The 20,408-nt window shown below is 38.9% G+C and overlaps 1 protein-coding gene and 2 pseudogenes across 3 annotated transcripts; 1 reads left to right on the top strand and 2 right to left on the bottom strand.

Annotated features, from left to right (window-relative positions):
• Positions 1–9,281: 9,281 nt before the first annotated feature.
• On the bottom strand, positions 9,282–9,822 carry LOC308430799 (vitamin K epoxide reductase complex subunit 1-like protein 1; annotated as a pseudogene). The gene has a single exon. The product of its transcript is annotated as a vitamin K epoxide reductase complex subunit 1-like protein 1 (transcript).
• A 332-nt stretch (positions 9,823–10,154) lies between these two features.
• Positions 10,155–20,156, bottom strand: LOC308430775 (olfactory receptor 7E178-like; the record flags this gene model as incomplete). The annotated part of the gene is made up of 2 exons (XM_080930063.1): positions 10,155–11,097; positions 20,128–20,156. 2 exons carry the CDS (start codon positions 20,154–20,156, stop codon positions 10,155–10,157), a joined length of 972 nt encoding a protein of 323 aa, XP_080786189.1.
• On the top strand, positions 17,756–18,797 carry LOC308430771 (lactosylceramide 4-alpha-galactosyltransferase-like; annotated as a pseudogene). Its single transcript has one exon. The product of its transcript is annotated as a lactosylceramide 4-alpha-galactosyltransferase-like (transcript).
• Positions 20,157–20,408: the final 252 nt, after the last annotated feature.

The raw sequence follows: 20,408 nt of genomic DNA, 5'->3' as shown, positions 1-20,408 counted from the left end.
CAAGAACTTCAAACTTCTAAAGAAAGAAATTGAGGAGGATCTCAGAAAATGGAAAGATCTCCCATACTCATGGATTGGAAAAATCAACATCTTAAAAATGGCCATTCTACCAAAAGCAATCTACAGATTCAATGCAATCCCCATCAAAATTCCAACCCAGTTATTCATGGAATTGGAAAGATCAATGTGCAATTTCATATGGAATACCAAAAGACCTAGAATAGTGAAATCCATCCTCAACAACAAAAAACATCTGCGGGAATTACTATCCCTGACATCAAGTTATATTACAAGGCAATTGTGCTGAAAACTGCATGGTAGTGGTACAGAAATAGGCATGTGGATCAATGGAATAGAATAGAAGATCCAGAAATGAGCCCTCATATATATGGTCACCTGATTTTTGACAAAGGAGCAGTAAACATTCAATGAAAAAAGGACAGCCTATTCAACAAATGGTGCTGGTCCAACTGGCACTCAGCATGCAAAAGAATGAAAATAGACCCCCTTTTTTTTCAGATGGGTGAATGTCTTCGGGTTTTACTGTTGTGGTTAGGCACCATGATGAAGGCAACCCTTATTCAGGACAACATTTAATTGGGCTGGTTAACAGGTTCTGAGGTTCAGTTCATTATCAATCAGGGAGGAGCAGATAGACATAATGCTGGAGGAGTTGAGAGTTCTTTATCTCGTTCCAACGGCAAACAAAAGACTAGCTCTCATGTGGTTAGTAGGGGCTCATTCCCCACCCCACAGTGACATACTTCCTCAAACAAGGCAACATCTACTCCAATATAGCCACAGCTCCTAATAGTGTCACTCCCTGGGCCAAGCATATTACAATTAACACAGTAAAGATAGATCCCTTCATGACACACCTGCCTTGGGAATGTTGAATTCATACTAGTTAGCCTCAGAGAGTCCCTCTAACCCAGAATATCAACTCTAGTCTTTTCTTTCTTATCTACCTTTGGGTCATTAGAGTTACAACTGTGATGATGATGATGATGATGATGGTGGTGGTGGTGGTAATGGTGATAATGGTGATGGTGGTGGTGGTGGTGCTGGTGGTGCTGTGGTGGTGCTGCTGGTGGTGGTGGTGCTGGTGGTGATGGTGATAATGGTGATGGTGGTGGTGGTGGTGGTGGTGGTGCTAGTGGTACTGTGGTGGTGGTGGTGCTGCTGCTGCTGCTGCTGCTGCTGCTGCTGCTGGTGGTGGTGGTGGTTGTGTTGCTGGTGGTGACAATGATGATGATGGGGATGAGTTTCCTATCTGTCAAATGAATCAAATCCAACCTAGTCATGAATCTCACCCACCCAAAAAAATAAAAATAAAAAATTTCAGAATTGCAGGCACCAGCTTCATTTGAAGAATTAGTACATCCATTTCTTTTTTCCATGTTAGGTCATTTCATCTTCTAAGATTTTTGGGGGGAGGATTGACTCTTCAGTCTTAAACAACCCTGAGATTCCACCTCACAGCAGTCAGATTGGCCAAGATCCAAAACTCAGATGACAGCAGATGCTGGCGAGGCTGCGGAGAAAGAGGAACACTTCTCCACTGTTGGTGGGGTTGCAAGCTAATACAACCACTCTGGTAATCATTCTGGTGATACCTCAGAAAATTGGATATAGTACTACCTGAAGACCCAGCTATTCCACTTCTGGGCATATACCCCAGAGACACTTTAATACACAACAAAGATGTATGCACCATAATGTTCATAGCAACTCTATTTATAATATCCAGAAGCTGGAAGGAACCCAGATGTCCTTCAGAAGACGAATGGATACAAAAATTGTGGTACATATACACAATGGAATACTACTCAGCCACCAGAAACAATGACTTAACCAAATTCTTAAGAAAATGGCTGCATCTAGAGAATATCATCCTGAGTGAGATAACCCAGTCACAAAAGAACAGACATAATATGCAGTCACTGATAGTGGGATGCTAACCCCAGAGGCTTGCACTCCCCCAGAAACAACTCACAGACTGTATGAAGTTCAAGAAATAAAGAAAACAAAACAAAACAAAAAATATTTACAAAACAAGAAAACTTTAACTATTTCCATGTTACATTTTGTTTTACATGTACTTTATGCTCATTGTAACTATTAAGTTTTCAATGCATACTATCAAACCTTGAAAAAAATCAAGTACTGACTAAAAAATATATTCATATAGTTTTATGTAAAAATTATGTTAAAATCTGAAAAAAAGTACTGACAAAAATGTATAATTGTAAGCAAAAAATGTTTAAAATCTGTACATTTATCTTTGTTTTGTTAAGTAAAGTTACTTTAAAAAAAAGAAAGATAAAAATTGAAGATGTTTTAGAATTCATTGAAAATGAAGGCACAACATACCCAAACTTATGGGTCACAGTGAATATACTACCAAGAGAAAAGTTCATAGTATTAAGTGTCTTCATAAATAAATTGGAGAGATCTCATATAGCAATTTAACAGTACACCTGAAAGCTCTAGAACTAAAAGAAGCAAACCCACCCAAGACAAGTAGATAGCAGGAAATAATCAAGCCCAGGGCTGAATTTAGTAAAATAGAAACAAATAGAACAATACAAAGAGTTGGATTTTAGAGGAACCCAACAACATTGACAAACCCTTATTCAAAGTAAGATAGATTATCCAAATTAACAAAATGAGAAACGAATAGTGGTATATAACAAGAAAACCTGAGTAGGTTCATTTACAGTAATTTTCTTCAAAAACCCATACCCCATAAAATTGGGAAATCTAAAGGAAATAGATACTTTACTTAATAGATAACATTTACCAAACTTATATCAAGATTAGATACCCAATTTAAATAGACCTAAAATTCCTAAGGAAATGTCACTAATAATCTCTCAACCAAGAAACAAAAAGCTCAGTACCAGATGGTTTTAGCACAGAGTTCTACCAAACTTTCAAAGAAGACAATATTAGAATTCTTATTAGTTTAGCAAAACCGCACAAAGATTCACCAAAGAAAGAGAATTACAGACCATTTTCTTTCACGAACATTGATGGGTAAATACTCAATAAAATACTTTCAACTGGATCCAAGAACACATAAAAAAATCAATCACCTTTATTAATTAGGCTTCTAGATATGCAGGGCTGGCTTAACATATAAAAATTGGTCAATGTTATCTGCCAAATAAAAATTGAAAAAAGGAAAACACATGATTATTTCATTAGATGCCTTTGGCAAAAATCTAACACCCCTTCAAAATAAAGTTCTTGGAGAAATAAATAACACAAAGAACATACATAGCATAATAAAGACAATTCACAATAAGCTTACATCTAATATCAAATTAAATGGAGAGAAATTCAAGGCAATTCAACTAAGATCAATAGCAAGGCAAGGCTGTCTTCTTTCTTCATATCTAGTAGCCTAGTTGCAGAAGTTCTATCTTGAACAATAAGACAAGAAAAAGAGATAAAAGAGATGCAAATTGGAAAGGAAGAAGTCAAGTATTTCTATTTGCATATGAAATGATAGTGTAGTGGGCTTGTCATAGTTTGAATAGATATTGTCTTTATAAATTACAATGTTTGAATGTTTTGCTATAGAAATTGAACTATTAGGAAGTGTGACCTTATTGGAAAAATGTATAACCTTGTTAGAGTAAGTACTTTGAGGTCTCATATATGCTCAAGCTTAAGCCAGTGTGGAACAGTTTCCTCCTGGCTGCCTTTAAATCAAAGTCTAGAACTATCAGATCCTTCAGCAGCATGTCTACCTGGATGCTGCCATACTTTTTGCCATGATGACAATGGACTAAATCTCTAAAATGGTAAGCCAGCTCCAATTAAATGTTGTCCTTTATAATATTTGCCTTGGTCATGGTGTCTCTTCATAGCAATGAAATTCCTAACTAAGATAGAGATCAATATGAAATAATAAAAATTATAGAGAAATAGATGGATCTTGGAAAAAACATGACACAAGTAACTAGGACAGTAAGGTAAACATTGTATGTTGTTTTTAAAAATGTGAAAACATTAGCTTCTAATCTTTTAAGTGTGTTTTACTTAGAACATAAGTGGACCTAGGAAAGTAAAAATGGGATGTTGGTGTGGAAAACATGATGGGAGTCTGGATAGTAGATTATAGGTAAAACGAAGCTAAAAAGGAGGAATAATAGATCTGTAATAGCATATCCAGGAATGACCATGGAAAACTTCAGGAACATGGGGTGTGTTGAGAGTATTAACCTAGAGGAAGGGTACTTGAAAAACCTAAATGGAAATCTGTTATCTTGCAACTTAATTGAAATTACTATTGAAGTTTATAGTAGGAAACGTGATATATGACAGACGCATATAAACAGGGTAGGTAGCAGGAGAATGTGGAAGATGAGAGGTAGTAAGTATTGGGTTAATAATTACTAAGCATGTATGAAATAGCCCAATGGAAACTTATGGATTAATTAATTAATTTTAAAATTCAATTAGAGAAAATTATAACAGAGGTACATTATGTGGTAACACATTACCACTTCCTGAAGTCATGAAATATTAAATAAAAATTGAAGACCCAGGTGGGAGTAATTTTTGTAGGAGTTATTGGGGAATTTCTAGGGGTTCCCACAGTAACACAGAGATTTTGTCATTATTCTTAGTTATCCACTACAACTAAATGTTAAGGTGCTATTGCTGAAGACACCACACATTTTAGCTTCTGGTCACAGAGAAATTTATTTCAAAATGCCTGGGAAACTTTGCCATTGCTACATAGTTTCAAAGTGTGAGAAGGTACTATTCAGGTTTTTTGGGGGAAAGATATTAGCTGTCTTACCTAGCACTGAATCCTCCATACTGTACTACCAAACTGCCAGGATGACATGTCCACTGGTGCAAGAGTGGTTTGAGTTATGGAATGACTAACTGTTTTCTGAAAAGATTTCTGTCCTTTTCCAAAGATGGAATTTCATGTCCAATACTATAAAAATGGTCAAAAGTCCATGATTTCTGAGGTTGTGAACTCTGGTGTGGAACCTCCTTACTAGATTCTAAGTATTTAGTTTATAAAGCCTCCAATTTTCTCATCCTTTGCTAATGAAGTGCCTTTTTCATGTGGGCACCAGTCAGTTCAAAGACTCATAACTGGTTAAAATGCTGAGAAAATGATCATAATTGTTCAGCATGGAGTGTCGCGCGCCCACGTCCGCCGGCCGAAACAGGCGTGCAACAACAACAAGATTCTTCTGCGGACAATCTTTATTGTACAGCACTCTGAGCAGGGGACTTCCTGAGCAAGAAACTTCTCTCTGAGCAGGGGATCTCTCTAGGTGCTTGCCTGGTGGGATCTCCCTGGACAGGCGATCTCCCACGTGCTTGCCGAGTCTCTCTCTCTCATCTCTCTCTCACTGGGTCTCTCCCCACGTGCGATCTCCCTTACCGTGTCCCTCCCCACGTGTGATCTCCCTGCCATCCCTCTGCGTGGGGTCTCCCGCAATCTCTCCACTATCCCCCTGTGGGAGAGAAATGCACTGCTTATAAATGCCTAAGAGACTTGTGTTGCTACCTGATTGGTGCATCCTCCAGTAGCTCAATCACGTGCCCCGAGATTGGGCTGTGACTTATGTGGTTGCCAAGCAACACGAGGGGAAAGGTTTTTGTAGGCTGAATAATGGGCGGGAAGCTGGCGCCATCTATTGGCGCCAATGGCTTCCTACAACGGAGTAGAATATTTTTATTAATATTTATCACCTGCCAAAACTGACAGAGCATCTTAAAAGAGGTTCTAGAAAGAATGAAATAGCTGGAGGATGTGGAAACTGCTGTGAAATCCTGTTTTCTGACATAATATGGAATGGGTATCATACCCATGATCTTATAGCACACAGCATAGTGTTGGTACCTGCATAAGACATAAAGAATACTACTAGGGTGCCAAAATTACATCATATGTGTATGAGGTGTTTATAAATATCCACCACTGACTGTGAAGCTATTGGTAATTCTTATCTGCCCAGGGCAGGAGAATCTTAGTTTTGGAGGTGTGGCTACTGGCATCTTTTCCATGTTCTAGTTGATGGACCCTATACATTATATGGGCAGCACTATGGGACTAAGAGTTATTTAAATAAAATGATAAGTGCATAAACTTCATATATTGAAATTTTGGGAGCTGTTTGAGAAGAGTTTGAGGCACTCAAAAAAATGAAGGGTGAAAAATGTGGATATAACCACATTTCATCTTATGAATGTGTGGAGTATGAAAATAATTAGAAAAAATGGCTTTGGTTGTGCTCATTGGGTATGCTACAACACCATAGGCAAGAGAATAACAAGTTTTCCAATGTTCTCATGGGTAGACAGATGTAAGAGTTTCTGATTATGAGATACAGTCAGCAGTATTTTGAAATTTACTTATTTAAAAAATTTATTCAAACATATATTACATGATTACTATATTTTTATCATTCATCTTATGTCCCTTTTCTTCCTGTTCCATCCTATTAGTCTTCATTGTCCCCACCAGAGAGATTTGTTTGTACTTCATGTCATATATGCATACATGATTTTATGTATCTGTATAAAATATAGGATCCACGAATAAGAGAAAAATTATTTGTCTTCCTAAAACTGGCATAATTCATTAAATATTATCCCTAGCTGGATAAATTTTTTTCTGCCAATGACACAACCTTATTCATCATGTTTGAAGAACATTTTATTATGTAAATGAATTCACATTTTCATTACCTAGTCCTCTATTTTTGAAAATAGAGATGCCTCTAAAATGTAGCTACTGTGAGTAAAGCTGCAGTAAAATTGATGGGAACCTCTTTCCATGTTTTGTTGAACTGTAGTTCTTTGCATAAGTGTGCCCAGGAATTGTAGAGATGGATCATAGAGAAGATCAACTTTTAGTTTTCTTGAGGAAGGTCCATATATTCCATAGTTATATGGTAATGTATAAATGTTCTCTTTTCTTTCTTTTTTTTTTTTACAGAGAACATATATTTTAGCAAAAAATATTTTAAAGATAGAGTCTCCTGTAGTTAATGCTGGTCTCTATTTTGCTATGTAGTCAAGGGATGACCTTGAATCCTGATCCTCCTGCATCTATATTCCAAGTAATGGGACCACAGGCAAGCATGAGCACACAGGTCTACAAATGCTGTTTTTGCAACAGCACCTGTTAACTCCTAGTGAGAAGGAGGTATTCATTCTATTAGATCACAGGAATGTAACAAACAAACAAACAAACAAACAATTCATACAATCAATAATGCTGGTACTCCCAAGACTTAGGAAAGCAAAGTGAAGCCTTGAAGGGTCTGGTGGGTAGAACTCTCTCACATTTTGAGTAAGGGTTGGAGACATCTGTAATGTCAAGACAAGCTTTACCGCCACTCTGCTGAGTGATAAAGTCAGACAAGGTCATTTGGAATTGGAACCCAAGGGACATGTTTAGCAGAGTCTTATTTGATATGTAAGTAGCAGAAGTTTAGCCATTAGCCATTCCAGTGCCTTTGGAGACATGGACACAGGGCTCTGAGATGACCTCACTGTACAGTTCTCCAATAAGGACTTGGTTTACCATAAATACCATTCAGTACTTTCTAGACGTTCTTCTTTAACTACTTCAGAACACAACAGCAGTGTGTATATAGAAAGATAGTCATGGAAATGTTCACATTCATGGGGAAACACCTTTGATGAGATCCGACTTAAGCTGTCTTTAAGACACTGGTCAGAACCTCCTAAAAGAGCTTTACAATTCCTATTTTATACCTGCCCCGGGGCCAGAAATCCTATGGTGCATCAGTTAAGACTGAAGGTCGGCAACTGCTCAGAATTTGCTGTCTAGTTGCCTATTTTTTAACATATGAACCAAATCATAAACAACACTGCCACTTCTCAATCCGAGGAATAAAATGGCCGCACAGACCCTTCCGGTAGAATGCAAGTTATCTGCTTAGTGGTAAGGAAGGAAAGGAGGGATTCTTCTGCCCCAGTTCAACACACAAAATGATTTGGTTTGAGATTTAAGACAGAAGGCACTTTTAACATCTCCTTTAAGATGCTAACCAGAGAAACACAGTTGCCATGCCATCGGGGTTATTCAGATTACCTTGGGTTTCTTATCACTGCTTCTGTGTGGCTACCAGAGTGGGACAAAGTTTCCACGTTTCTCTTCCAGGTCTTTCTACATGTTGTGTTTCTTCTGAGTCAGCAAACGGTTCCTCACAACAGCCCTAAGATTTACAAATTCAGTATGTGATTCTGAAACACTTACTGACAATCCTTAGTGCAAGAAGAAACGACAAGGGGAAACACTATGGACCGACCTCAGAGCACTTGGCTTGTGCCTAGTTCAGTCTAATACTGCTGAGCTGACTGGTACCGGAATCAAGGGAGCACACGTATATTGAGAGGTCAGCTACTGTTCAAGAGGCTTTGCCCAGAAATGCCATAGTGGTTTCAGTTTTTCTCCAAAGACTACATCCACTTCCCACCATCAGTGTCCTGAGAGCCTTGAAATTAAAAGGTACAGTTACGATCCATCCAGTTCTGACTAGTCAAGCTTGGCTTGGATTTTCAGACTTAGTTTCTTTCTCTCAGAGTGGGAGATGGAAGGGAACCGACCACCCTACTGTTTCTGCTGTCAGTACTGCACCAGGGCTGACAGCACGTTTCCCAAGATCCTGTTTGAGCCTGCTATCTCCACTGTTCATCAGTCACGGTGAGCTGACAATTCCTCGCTACGCTTCACCTAAACTGTACAGTAAGTTCTGCAGGGGTGGATCCAATGTTTCTACCTTTATTTACAAATATCACACGAATGGACTCTAATTGAATCTACAGGTTTAAATCCATCGGCTAAAAACATATTACATATTGTAAACATGGCAATACTTAATACAGTATCTATTCTAAAATATTTTCATATTTATGATCACATTTGTTATACCTGAAATTGAATTTATACACATTAAATAATTGCTAGCGATGGCTTCTCACTTTACGGTTGAGGACCGGGGGGCTAGGGTTACATTTTAGTATCTCAGAAATATCTTCAAGGTAAAGTCAAAGCTTGTCTTTGATTGGCTCGGTGTATCCTTTTTTGTGCCCGAATTTAAAATGAAGACTGACACAGGAAATAGCTAGGGCCCCTTCTAATTTACAATATTTAAAAAAAAATCAGTTTAAGATTCTCAGGGAAAGTGTCTGTTGTGAATTAAAAAAAAAAACCTTGCAAAATAAACTTAATGAAGAAGTGAGACGGTCAGGTGGAGACCCGCTGGCCGTCAGTCGTCCTTAGGTCGCAGCTGGCGCTCCCAGGCCTCATTCAAGTAAACTAGTCGTTTGTAATTGATGATGAGGAGGAGGAAGTTCAGCACATATGTGGTGACACAGATGATGCAAGACTCCTTCAGCATAAAGTACAGAATGTAGGCCAGGTACAAAGAGCCCACCACGGACACGATGGAGGAAGTCATGAGGACCAGAGCTGCAACTGCGCTGGCTGTCATGCCAAGTAATAACTGTAGTATATAAAATATAAGTCCAAAGACACTGTTTGGCTGGTTTAATACACCATCTTTTCCAAAAATGGAACCCAAAAGACCAAATCCTCGACGCCATCTGGAGGTCAGGGTGGCGGAGCACTTCACCCAGGGCCCCAGGTCGCAGTGGGCCCAGTGCTCCGTGCTCCGGGTCCCTCTCCTTCTCCAGCTCCACGCGGTAGGCGTAGATGGAGAGTTCAGGATCCGGGCGGTGCACACTGCATACCGAGGCCACCCGTTCCCACCGAGGCACCGATACTCTCAGCAGGACGGGCGCCGCCATCTTTCTCCCTCTGCCGCTGCCGCCACCGCCTCCGCCCCTTCTCTTTTCTTACTGTCTCTATTATAGTTTATTTTTATTGGTTTCCTTAATCACTGACAACGTGGCTGGGATGAAATGGAGTATTGGTTTATATGATGGATGGTGAAGCTGATTGTTATTTCTTAATTCACCAGTAGGTATTTTGATTCAATTTAATTAAAGACAAACTAAAGAAATATATATTTAAGCATTAGTGGAGTGGAATGAAAGCCACATCAAAGAGGTTATATTTTTACGAATAGATAATTGGATTAAAAACTCAAAGTTCAAAAGTAATGGTAGGTGTTACGCAATTACATCGATCTTCTCTGGAGCTGCCACAGGGCAATTTTAATATCCCTGTTCCTCAGGCTGTAGATGAAGGGATTAAGCATAGGTGTGACCACTGTGTACATTAGTGAAGCGACTGCACAGTTTTCAGGAGAATTTGATACAGTTGAACCAATGTATACTCCAATGGATGTTCCATAAAATAAGCAAACAACTGACAGGTGAGACCCACAGGTAGAAAAAGCTTTATACTTTCCATCTGTTGATGGAATCCTCAGAATAGAAGAGATGATTTTGTAGTATGAGAGGATAATTCCCGAGGTTGAAAATAAACCAAAAAAGACACCAATAAAATGTGTAACTATGTTTTTAGTGAACGTTTCAGAACAGTTAAGGTTAAGAAGTTGTGAAGGCTCACAAAAAAAGTTAGAAATTTCCATGTCATTGAAGTATGTAAATTGCATCACAATCAAATTGTGCACCTGAGAGTCCACAAGACTGGCCAAAACAGATGCCAAAACTAAGAAGGCACAGAGGTTAGAATTCATAATGATTTTGTAATGCAGGGGGTGACAAATGGCTACAAACCTATCATAGGCCATTGCAGTCAGCAGCATACTATCCATACACCCAAAAATTATAAACATGGACATCTGTGTTAGGCAGCCCACGTAGGAGATGACTCTGCTTTGAGTTCTAATATCCCAAATCATCTTTGGAACTGTAGTGGAGATCAAACAAATGTCAGACAAGGAAAGGTTGGAGAGGAAGAAATACATGGGGGTATGGAGGTGCGAGTCAGAGCTCACAGCCACAATGATGAGCAGGTTTCCAAGCACTGTGACCATGTAGAAGGATAAAAACAGCACAAAAAGGATAGGCTGCAGTTCTGTGTTCTCCGAGAGGCTCATGAGATGGAATTGTGAGACAGCTGGTAGATTTTGTGCTTCTGTATTGTTTGGACATCTTTAGAAAAACAAAATTTATTGGAAAATATATAACATAAAGTATACTATATTATTACACTACAATCTTGGAAGTAAAAGACATAATTAAAAGGAGAAAAACATTTATTTCTAAAGTCTAACTTAGTAGTAAAATGTTCTCACTTGAAATCCACAATTTTCAATGTCATGACAAGACCAAATATCCACAAATCTACAGATCTGCTTCCATGTTATAATCTCCCTTTATACAAATATATTAGTTAGGAAGTAATCTTAACATTATGCTAAAAACAAGAATATGAGGAATCAGAAGTTTAGGATTTTGATAAAATAAAGCAATGTTTTTTAATGACACAGAGAATGAAATACTATCTTTTCATTTTAAAAATCATTATTACATCAAAAAACAATAAAAACAGAATATATCTACTTTTCTGAAGTTGTTTATCAGCTGTAAAAGTTCTCCACTAGAATATTTGGGGTTGCTTATGTATACTATCATATTATCTGAAAATAGTGATACATTGAATTTTTCTTTGATAATTTATATTTCCTTGGTCTCCTTTGTTGTCTTATTGCTCTATGTAAAACTTTGAGTACTATATTGAATAGGTAAGGGGAGAGTGGGCTTCATGAAATTCCTGGGCAAATGGATGGAACTTGTAGCTATCATCCTGAGTGAGATCACCTAGTCACAAAAGAACACACATGGTATGTACTCACTGAGAAGTGGATAGTAGCCCCCAAAAGCTCTGAATACCTAAAAAACAATTCACAGCTCTTATGAAGCTCAAAAAGAAGAAAGACTAGAATGTGGATGCCTCAGTCCTTCTTAGAAAGGAGAACGAAACACTCAGGGGAGAAAGTATAGGGAGGAATAGAGGAGCAGGGACTAAAGAAAAGATAATTCAGAGACTGCCTCACTTGTGATTGCACCCCATATGCAACCACCAAACCCAAGCAATATTTCTGATGCCAAGAAGTGCTTACTGGCTGGAGCTAGATATGGATACCTCCTCAGAGGCTATGCCAGAGTCAGGACAGATACAGTTGAGGATGCTTGCAGCTAACCATAGAACTGAACACGAGAACCCAAATGAAAGAACTAGAGAAAGGACTGAAGGAGCTGAAAGGGTTTGCAACCTTATGGGAAGAACAACATTATCAACCAACCAAACCCTCCAGAACTTCCAGGTACTAAAATACCAACCAATGAGCACACAGGGAGAGATCTATGGCTCCAGTTGCACATGTAGCAGAGGATAGCGTTTTATGGTGTCAATGAGAGAAGAGGCCTTTGGTTCAGTGAAGGTGCATTTTCCAGTGTAGGGGAATGCCAAGACAGTGAAGTGGAGAGGGTGGCTGGGAGAGGGAGGAAGCAAGTGGAGGGGGATTGGGGGTGGGAGTGGGGGGATAGGGGATAACATTTGAAATGCAAATACAAAGAATATCTAATAAAAACAAAAAAGAAAAATACTATAAAGAATATTGGTAGGAATCCTACATACTGTTTGAACATATCAGGAGAATGTTGATTTTAAAATATGTCTATCAACAAATGAGCGGATACAGAAAGTGTGGTACATTTACACAATGGAGTAGTACTCAGCTATTAGCAACAATGACTTCATAAAATTCATAGGCAAATGGATGGAACTAGAGACTATCATCCTGAGTGAGGTAACCTAGTCACAAAAGTCACACATAGTATGCATTCACACAGACACACATGCAACAAATCAATAAAGGTAAAATAAAAATAAACAAATCATTAAAAACAAAAATATAAATCTCTAAAAAACTAGGGCAGAGAAGGTGACTAATTAGGTATAATGCTTGTCACAGAGGTCTTCAAATTTAGATTCATATTTAAACCAGGAAAAGAAGGAAAACACGGAGTACACAGAGTTGTTCTGTGACCTCTCAGTGTGCATTGTGACATGCTTGTATACTAACCCCACACTCTCAGCACACACACACACACATACTATTAAATAAAAATTATAAAAAAACAAAACTAGTATTTTATACAAACCATCTTAATATGAACTATCATTGCCTCACAAAGTATTCAGTAAATATCTAATAAAATCCACAAACTTTGTTAACTAAAATAATTTTACTGTTTTGAGTTTTAACATTTTATAAAGAAACTTTATAATACTAATAATTATGGTAGCATATTTAAAGATTTTTATGAAGAACTATAAATAAGAATCAAAATATTTTGCAATCTGATATCAAATATGCGAGTCTATGATATTAGAGTCATTTTATTTAAAGGAGGTCAAAACATTCTGATTTATTTAGTAGTCATTAAACTTCATAATAAACTTATTGATGCTCCAGTTTAAAAAATATTCTCCGGTGACAGCACTTGTTGGCCAAGATGTGGAGGAAAAGGAACACTCCATTGCTGGTGGTATTGCAAACTGGCTATAACCACTCTGCAAACAACCTGGAGATTCTCCGGAAAACTTCAAATAGATCTACCTGAAGACCCAGCTATACCACTCTTAGACATATACCCAGAAGATGTCCACCATGCCACATGAGTGTGTGTTCTATTATGTTCTACTATGTTCATAGCTATCTTATTTATGATAGCCAGAAGCGGAAACAACCCAGATGTCCCACAACAGAAGAATGGACACAGAAAATGTGGTTCATTTCCACAATTGAATACTACTCAGCTATTAAGAATGAGGACATGATGAGTTCTTCAGGCAAATACATGAAACTAGAAAATATCATCCTGAATGAGGTAACTCAGACCCAAAAGGATATACATGGTATGTACTCACTAATACATGGATATTAGCTAATAAAGTAGACAATTCTCAGGATAAAATCCAAAACACTCAAGAAGGCTAACAAGCCGAAGAGCCCAAGTAAGGATGCCTCAATCCCACTTTGGATGAAGAAGGGAGAAATCACAGGATAGGGGAGGAAGGGAGGGATCAGGTTAGAAAGGCTGACAAGGACTTAAAGAAGGAAACATGATCAGGTATGTGTGTGGTAAAAGGATTGAAGCCCTGAGGGCTGGCAGAAAGAAACACAACAGGCAACCTTAGGAGGTAGGAGGTGGGGGGACCCTCTAGAATGTAACAGAGATATGGGAGGTGAGAGACTCTCAGGACTCATAGAGAGGAATCTTAGAGGAAATGCCTTACGGTGGGGAGAGGGAACTTGTAGCATCTACCTCCTGCAAAAATACAGGGCATCAAGGGAAGTGATGGAGTTGCCATCCACAATCAAAAACTCTGACCCATAATTGTTCTTGTCTTAAAGACCTATGGAGAAGAGCCAGAGAAAAAAGAAGTTCAGTGACAGGACCAAATTGAGACTAGCTCAAATGGAGGTTCCAAAGCCTGACACCATTACTGTTGTTATGGTGTGTTTACAAACAGGGGCCTATCATGACTGTTCCATGAAAGGCCCAACAAGCAGCTTAAAGAGTCAGATGTTCCAAGAAAAAAAGAAAAGAAAACAAAACAAAACAAAAAAAGTTTTGCTCAATCCTTACCCACCAAGAACACATTGACAAATTCCGGGTTACACCCTGTATTACATGTACTGTTTGCTCATTGTAAAAAAAATATCTTTACACACCAAGAAAACTTTGACTATTTCCAGGTTACATCTTGTTTTACATGTACTTTATGCTCATTGTAACTAGTAAGATCTTAATCACACTATCAAAACTTTAAAAAAAAAACCAAGTACTGACAAAAATGTATACTTTTATGCAAAAAATGCTTAAAATCTGTACATTTATCTTTGTTTTTTCAAATAAAGTTGTTAAAAAAAGAAATGAATATCACAAAGACACACATTAGAATCACAAACACACACACACACACCCACACACACACACACACACACACACACACACACACACACACACTATAAACTGCTCCAGGATGAAACCAGAATTTTCAATGGTTGCCAAAAAGTTATTTAAAAAAAATAGCAGAAAATATACTTGAAAGATTATATTTTCAAACATACATTCAATCATCAAGTGCCAAGTGGTTCTCAAGCCAGTCTGTCACAACTGATGTGCCTTTAGAAGTCCAAGATGAATGTTAGAGCACGGCGAACAAAGCAGATGCATGATCCTCACAGGCAGTGCTGATGTGACTTTTTTTAGTACTCGGGATTTTTACCCCAAAACAAAGTAAATAAAAAGTAGTACAGTATAACTGTAGACTTCCGACTTTTCCCAACCACACAGGAAAATTTGCAAAAATTGAGCATATATTGGTCATGTTTAATTCTCAACACACCTCATTTAGAATGTACAGGTATTGTTTTACTATAAAATAATTGGCATACAAATCAATAAAAAGGTAACTGTGTGATGACCGTACTCAAGGAGAACTCACAGCTCCTACATTGTCCAGTGGTTGATAAAAAACTTTCAGTAAAAACGGAAAAACACAAGTCTGTGTTAGTAAAAATGCATAATTTACAATTCTGTGTTGGTAAAATCACACATAGATATAAATGAAATGGAGTTAAGACAGAACTAAGGGATAAAGTTGAACAAAAGAAACTGAAAATGTTTATGTTAACAACGACTTAAGAGTTGAAAATTAAAGGATTAATTGTTTTACTTCAGAGACTGCAAAAGGAAAGAAACAAAGACAGAAATTAGTAAAATGCAATGAAATACTCAGTGGAAATGGGAAAAAGTGAAAGTCCTAGAATCAGAACTTCAGTAACTGATCTCTCTATGACAAGTGTATGAAAAACAAAGGTAATACAAGGAAACTGTATGTCACTAACAGAGGAAAGTGTTTCTTCGTATGTCCATGATAGAAAAGGTAATACTTCAACATCTGGGCTAATTGTAATGAAAGTATATGAAATGACCATATTAGACACAAATATATAAACTGACTGAATCTTCTGATTAAATAAAATGTCCCCCACAGACTCATGTTCAAAAAAAAAAAAAAAAAAAGTCAGATGTTGATATTTACACCCAAGCAATGGACAGAAGCTAGTGACCCCTGTTGGTGAATTTAGGGAAAAGCTGAAAGAAGCTGAGGAGGAGAGGCAACTCTGTAGGACAAAGAGTAGTCTCAACTAACCTGCCCCCTGTCCTCTTGATCTCCCAGACACTGAACCACCAAGCAGGTAGCATGCACCAGCTGATATGAGGCCCCAACACATATACAACAAAGGACTGCCGGGTCTGGACTCAGTCAAAAGAGAGACACCTAACTCTTTAGAGACTTGGGGTCACAGGAAGTGGGATGGGTGGGTACATCCTCTTAGAGATGAGAGGGAGAAACTTGGGCTGTGCAATAGTTGGAGGATGTACTGGGAATGGGATCAATCTGGAAGGTAAAAAAAAAGATAAAAACACAAAACAAAACAAACCGGACAAACCAGAATATAGCTACTTTATGAAGACACTAATTCTCTCAAGTGTATTAATTTGCATAGTAATTTACTGTGGTTCTTATGATAGTGAATGTAATTGTTACAAGACAGTAATTTAAAATCTGGGATTAGATTATGTAAATAACCTTCTGGAGGAAAAACTACCCTCAGTACTAAGGGTAAAACAACAGCAGAAGGATTATGGTTGCAGATCTTAAAGGTACTGGCTGAAAAACAGACATTAGTCCAATGTAACAAAATCAATGACCCAAACATAAGCACATATAACTTTAGCCACATATTGTTTGACAAAAAGCTTCAAATTATATGCTGCAGATAAAACAGTTTTAACAAGTGATGCTTGAAAAGGATCCAAGGGTCACACCTAAACACAGTAAAAGCAATATACAGCAAACCAGTAGTCAACATTAAATTCAATGGAAAGAAACTTGAAGCAGTCCTCCTAAAATCAGGGACAAGACAAGGCTGCCCACTCTCTCCCTACCTAGTCAGAGCCATTAGGCAACAAACTGATATCTAAGGGATACAAATTGGAAAGGAAGATGTCAAAATATCACTATTTGCATATGATATAATAGTATACTTAAGTGACCCCAAAAATTCCACCAGAGAACTCCTACAGCTGATAAACAACTTCAACAAAGTGGCTAAATATGAAATTAACTAAAAAAAATTAGTAGCCTTCTTTTACTCAAAAGATAAACAGGCTGAGAAAGAAATTAGGGAACCAACACCCTTCACAATAGTCACAAATAATGTAAAATAACTTGGTGTGACTCTATCTATGCAAGTGAAACATCTGTATGAGAAGAACTTCAAGTCTCTAAAGAAAGAAATTTAAGAAGATGTCAGAAGATGAAAAGATCTCCCATGCTCACGGATTGAATTCTAGAGGTTATAAGGCATGTACATCTAAAGCATGTATGAGAATACTGTCTAGCCACTCTGGCTGTGCATTGTGAGGTACATTGCTTCTGGTCCCTAGGCATTCACAGGTTTATTACACAAGGGGCAAAAAAGACCTTGCCAAGACCCCACTTACAGCTCCCGTTTCACAGATATACAGCCACCTTGTCAGGGTGCAGCTCATGCCTCATGGGTCCCAGAGACCCTAGGCTTTGGATATTATCTTTTCCTGGTGTCCGCAGGTAACATGTTTTATGGTCACAAATGCCTACATGTAGCCTATCTGAATGCTGATGCTCATGTCTTACAGACAAATTCATCCTATGGGCATCTCCTGTTCTGATGTGGAGGAGACCATGTCCATGCCTCCTGCCTGCCTGCCTCGGATGCTCAGGAGCACCCCCAGAAAGCGGGTCTTCACCCTCTTCATTATCAGCTTCAAGCTCATGTTCTTGGTCTTCATTCTGATCTACGGGCACACTGTGGGTGCACCTCAGGACCAAAGACAACAGTATAGCCTGCCAGTGGACGTTCCCTGACCCCAGCTGGCCTTTCCTAGAGTCTCTGCCCCAGGCAACATCTTCTTTCTAGAGAAGTCAGACAGGACCAGTCCCAACTTTCTGTTTATATATTCTGTGCAATCAGCTGTCAGGGCACACCCTGAGTCCCAGGTAGTGGTTCTCATAAAAGGGCTGCCTAGAGACACTACATCCCGGCCGCGACCTTGGCCTCTCTCTTCTGAGATGCTTTCCCAATGTCCAGATATGACCTTTGGACCTGGGACAACTGTTTGAGGACATACCACTGGCAGCCTGGTACTTGGAGGCACAGCACAAGATAGGAGCCCTACCTGTTGCCAGTACTGTTTGATGCTTCCAGAATCGCACACCTCTGGAAATTTGGTGGTATTTACCTGGACATAGACTTCATCATCTTCAAGAACCTGAGCAACCTGACCAACATGCTGGGCACCCAATCCCGCTACATCCTTTCTAGCCTTCGAGTACAAGCATTAACATTCTTGACACTGTATATGCGACTTTGTGGCCCACTATAATGGGTTGATTTGGGGTCCCCAGGACTCAAGACTGCTTACCTGAGTCTTCAAAAAGTGGTGTTCCATCCATAGCCTGAAAAAGAGCCGTGATTGCTGTGTGGTTGCTGCCCTGCCTCCTGAAGCCATCTATCGACCCCATCCCCTGGCAGAACTGGAAGCAATCCTTTGAAGATATCAGCCCTGAGGAGCTGGCCCAGCTCCTAAATGCCACCTACGCTGTTCACGTGTGGAACATAAAAAGTCAGGGTACACATCTAGAGGCCACATCCAGGGCTCTGCTGACCCATCTACATGCCCGCTGCTGCCCTACGACACACAGAACCATGAAGATGTACTTGTGATGGCCGACCAGGCTGCAGTCTTATTAACATCATTACTGCCTTTTTAGGAAGGCAATATGAGCAGACAGAAAAAAGTGGCCTCTGAGGTGCTGCTGTTGACTTTAGAGGAGACCAACCTGGCCTGGGGAACATGTGCCACTTCCACACCTGCCCCTCCCAGCCAGAGGGAGACTGGTGGATACACTGTGTCCAGTGTTCTAGGTTAACCAGTGGTTCAAGGATTACTAGTGTGTGGGGTCTTGATGAAATAGATTACAAGAAACACTGAAGAGGGCTGGAGATATGGTTCAGTGGTTAAGAGCACTGTGTGCTCTTCCAGAGGTCTGAGTTCAATTCCTGGCAACCTCATGGTGGGTGGCTCACAACCATCTGTAATAAGGATTTGATGCTCTGTTCTGGTGTGTCTGAAGACAGCAGTGTCATATAAAAAATAAATCTTAAAAGCTAATACTATATAGCCTTCTGAGTAGAATAAAATAAAAATCTGATTTTATGCTATGATTCAGTGTGATTCTTTGGAATGGAGGAGGATATGGACAGTTTCAAGTCTATCCTGGAGTCCAGGGAAGATCTGCCTTGAATTACTATGTTCCTATTTCTTTGTTTTTGCCTGTGATGCATGACTACCTATTTTGTGGAAGTATGAGGAATCCCAAAAGGGAAAAACCAGGAATCTCCTGAATTTTCAAGAAATGAAACACATATGAAGTTATTATTGGGAATAACTAAGAAGACACTTCTGAAAAACCAAAGGTTCTGATGTCAATAATTAGGTGATCCATGTGTTGATGTTTCCCCCTCATTTCTCTGGTGTACCACTGATGTAAAGGCTGTCCATTTGGCAGAGGTGATTAGGTAAATGAAGAGAAATAAGCTATATGGAATGCACATGCCGGAGTCCAGAGCTCAACATCCTTAAGTAACAGGTCAAGACACTACTGCTGCTCTCCTTTGCTATTCTTCCTCATCCCCATAGCAACATAATTTCTTATGAAACAGTTTTGAGAAACTCATAGGATGACTGTGGGAATAAACACAACACTGTGGTTATCTGCCTTCCTCTGTTCTATCTCACACTCATAATACTGTAAGACTGCTCTAAAAAAAGAGATTTGACTTTCACTCTTAGTGTCTGAGATGTCTTTGACACACACAATCCATGGGGGAATGCAATAAAATTGCCCTCCTTAATAAAACACAGAGCATAAATGAACAAATCACTATAGAAGAAGAATTATAGGCCAATTTCCTCTCATCAAGTTTTCTCTTACGCTGAGGTATTCGTGTTTCCAAGGACCTTACTCTACCAGTCTTCCGTTTCGGTACTTACTTATTCAAGCTTATTCTTTGCTGGTTCATGTCCAAGATCCAAAGTAACTCCTTTGTCTTGTTCATGTCAGGTTCTGGTTCCTTTCATAGGCTTGATATAAATATTAATGAAATAATCACCAGATGCAATCAGACACCAGTGGGGAATACACCCCAGTGCCCCACCTGTACTTGAAACTTGACATTGGAACTTTGATGGCCTAGAGTAATTACTGACTCTTTTATGACCTTGGAGATAAAAATGCCTGGAGCTCATAATTACACAAATTGGTTTACAATATC

This window comes from Micromys minutus (assembly GCF_963924665.1).
Source record: "Micromys minutus genome assembly, chromosome: 16".
Taxonomy (NCBI): Eukaryota; Metazoa; Chordata; class Mammalia; order Rodentia; family Muridae; genus Micromys; species Micromys minutus.
The sequence above is the reverse complement of the archived record's forward strand: the minus strand, read 5'-3'. Positions and strand labels throughout refer to the sequence as shown.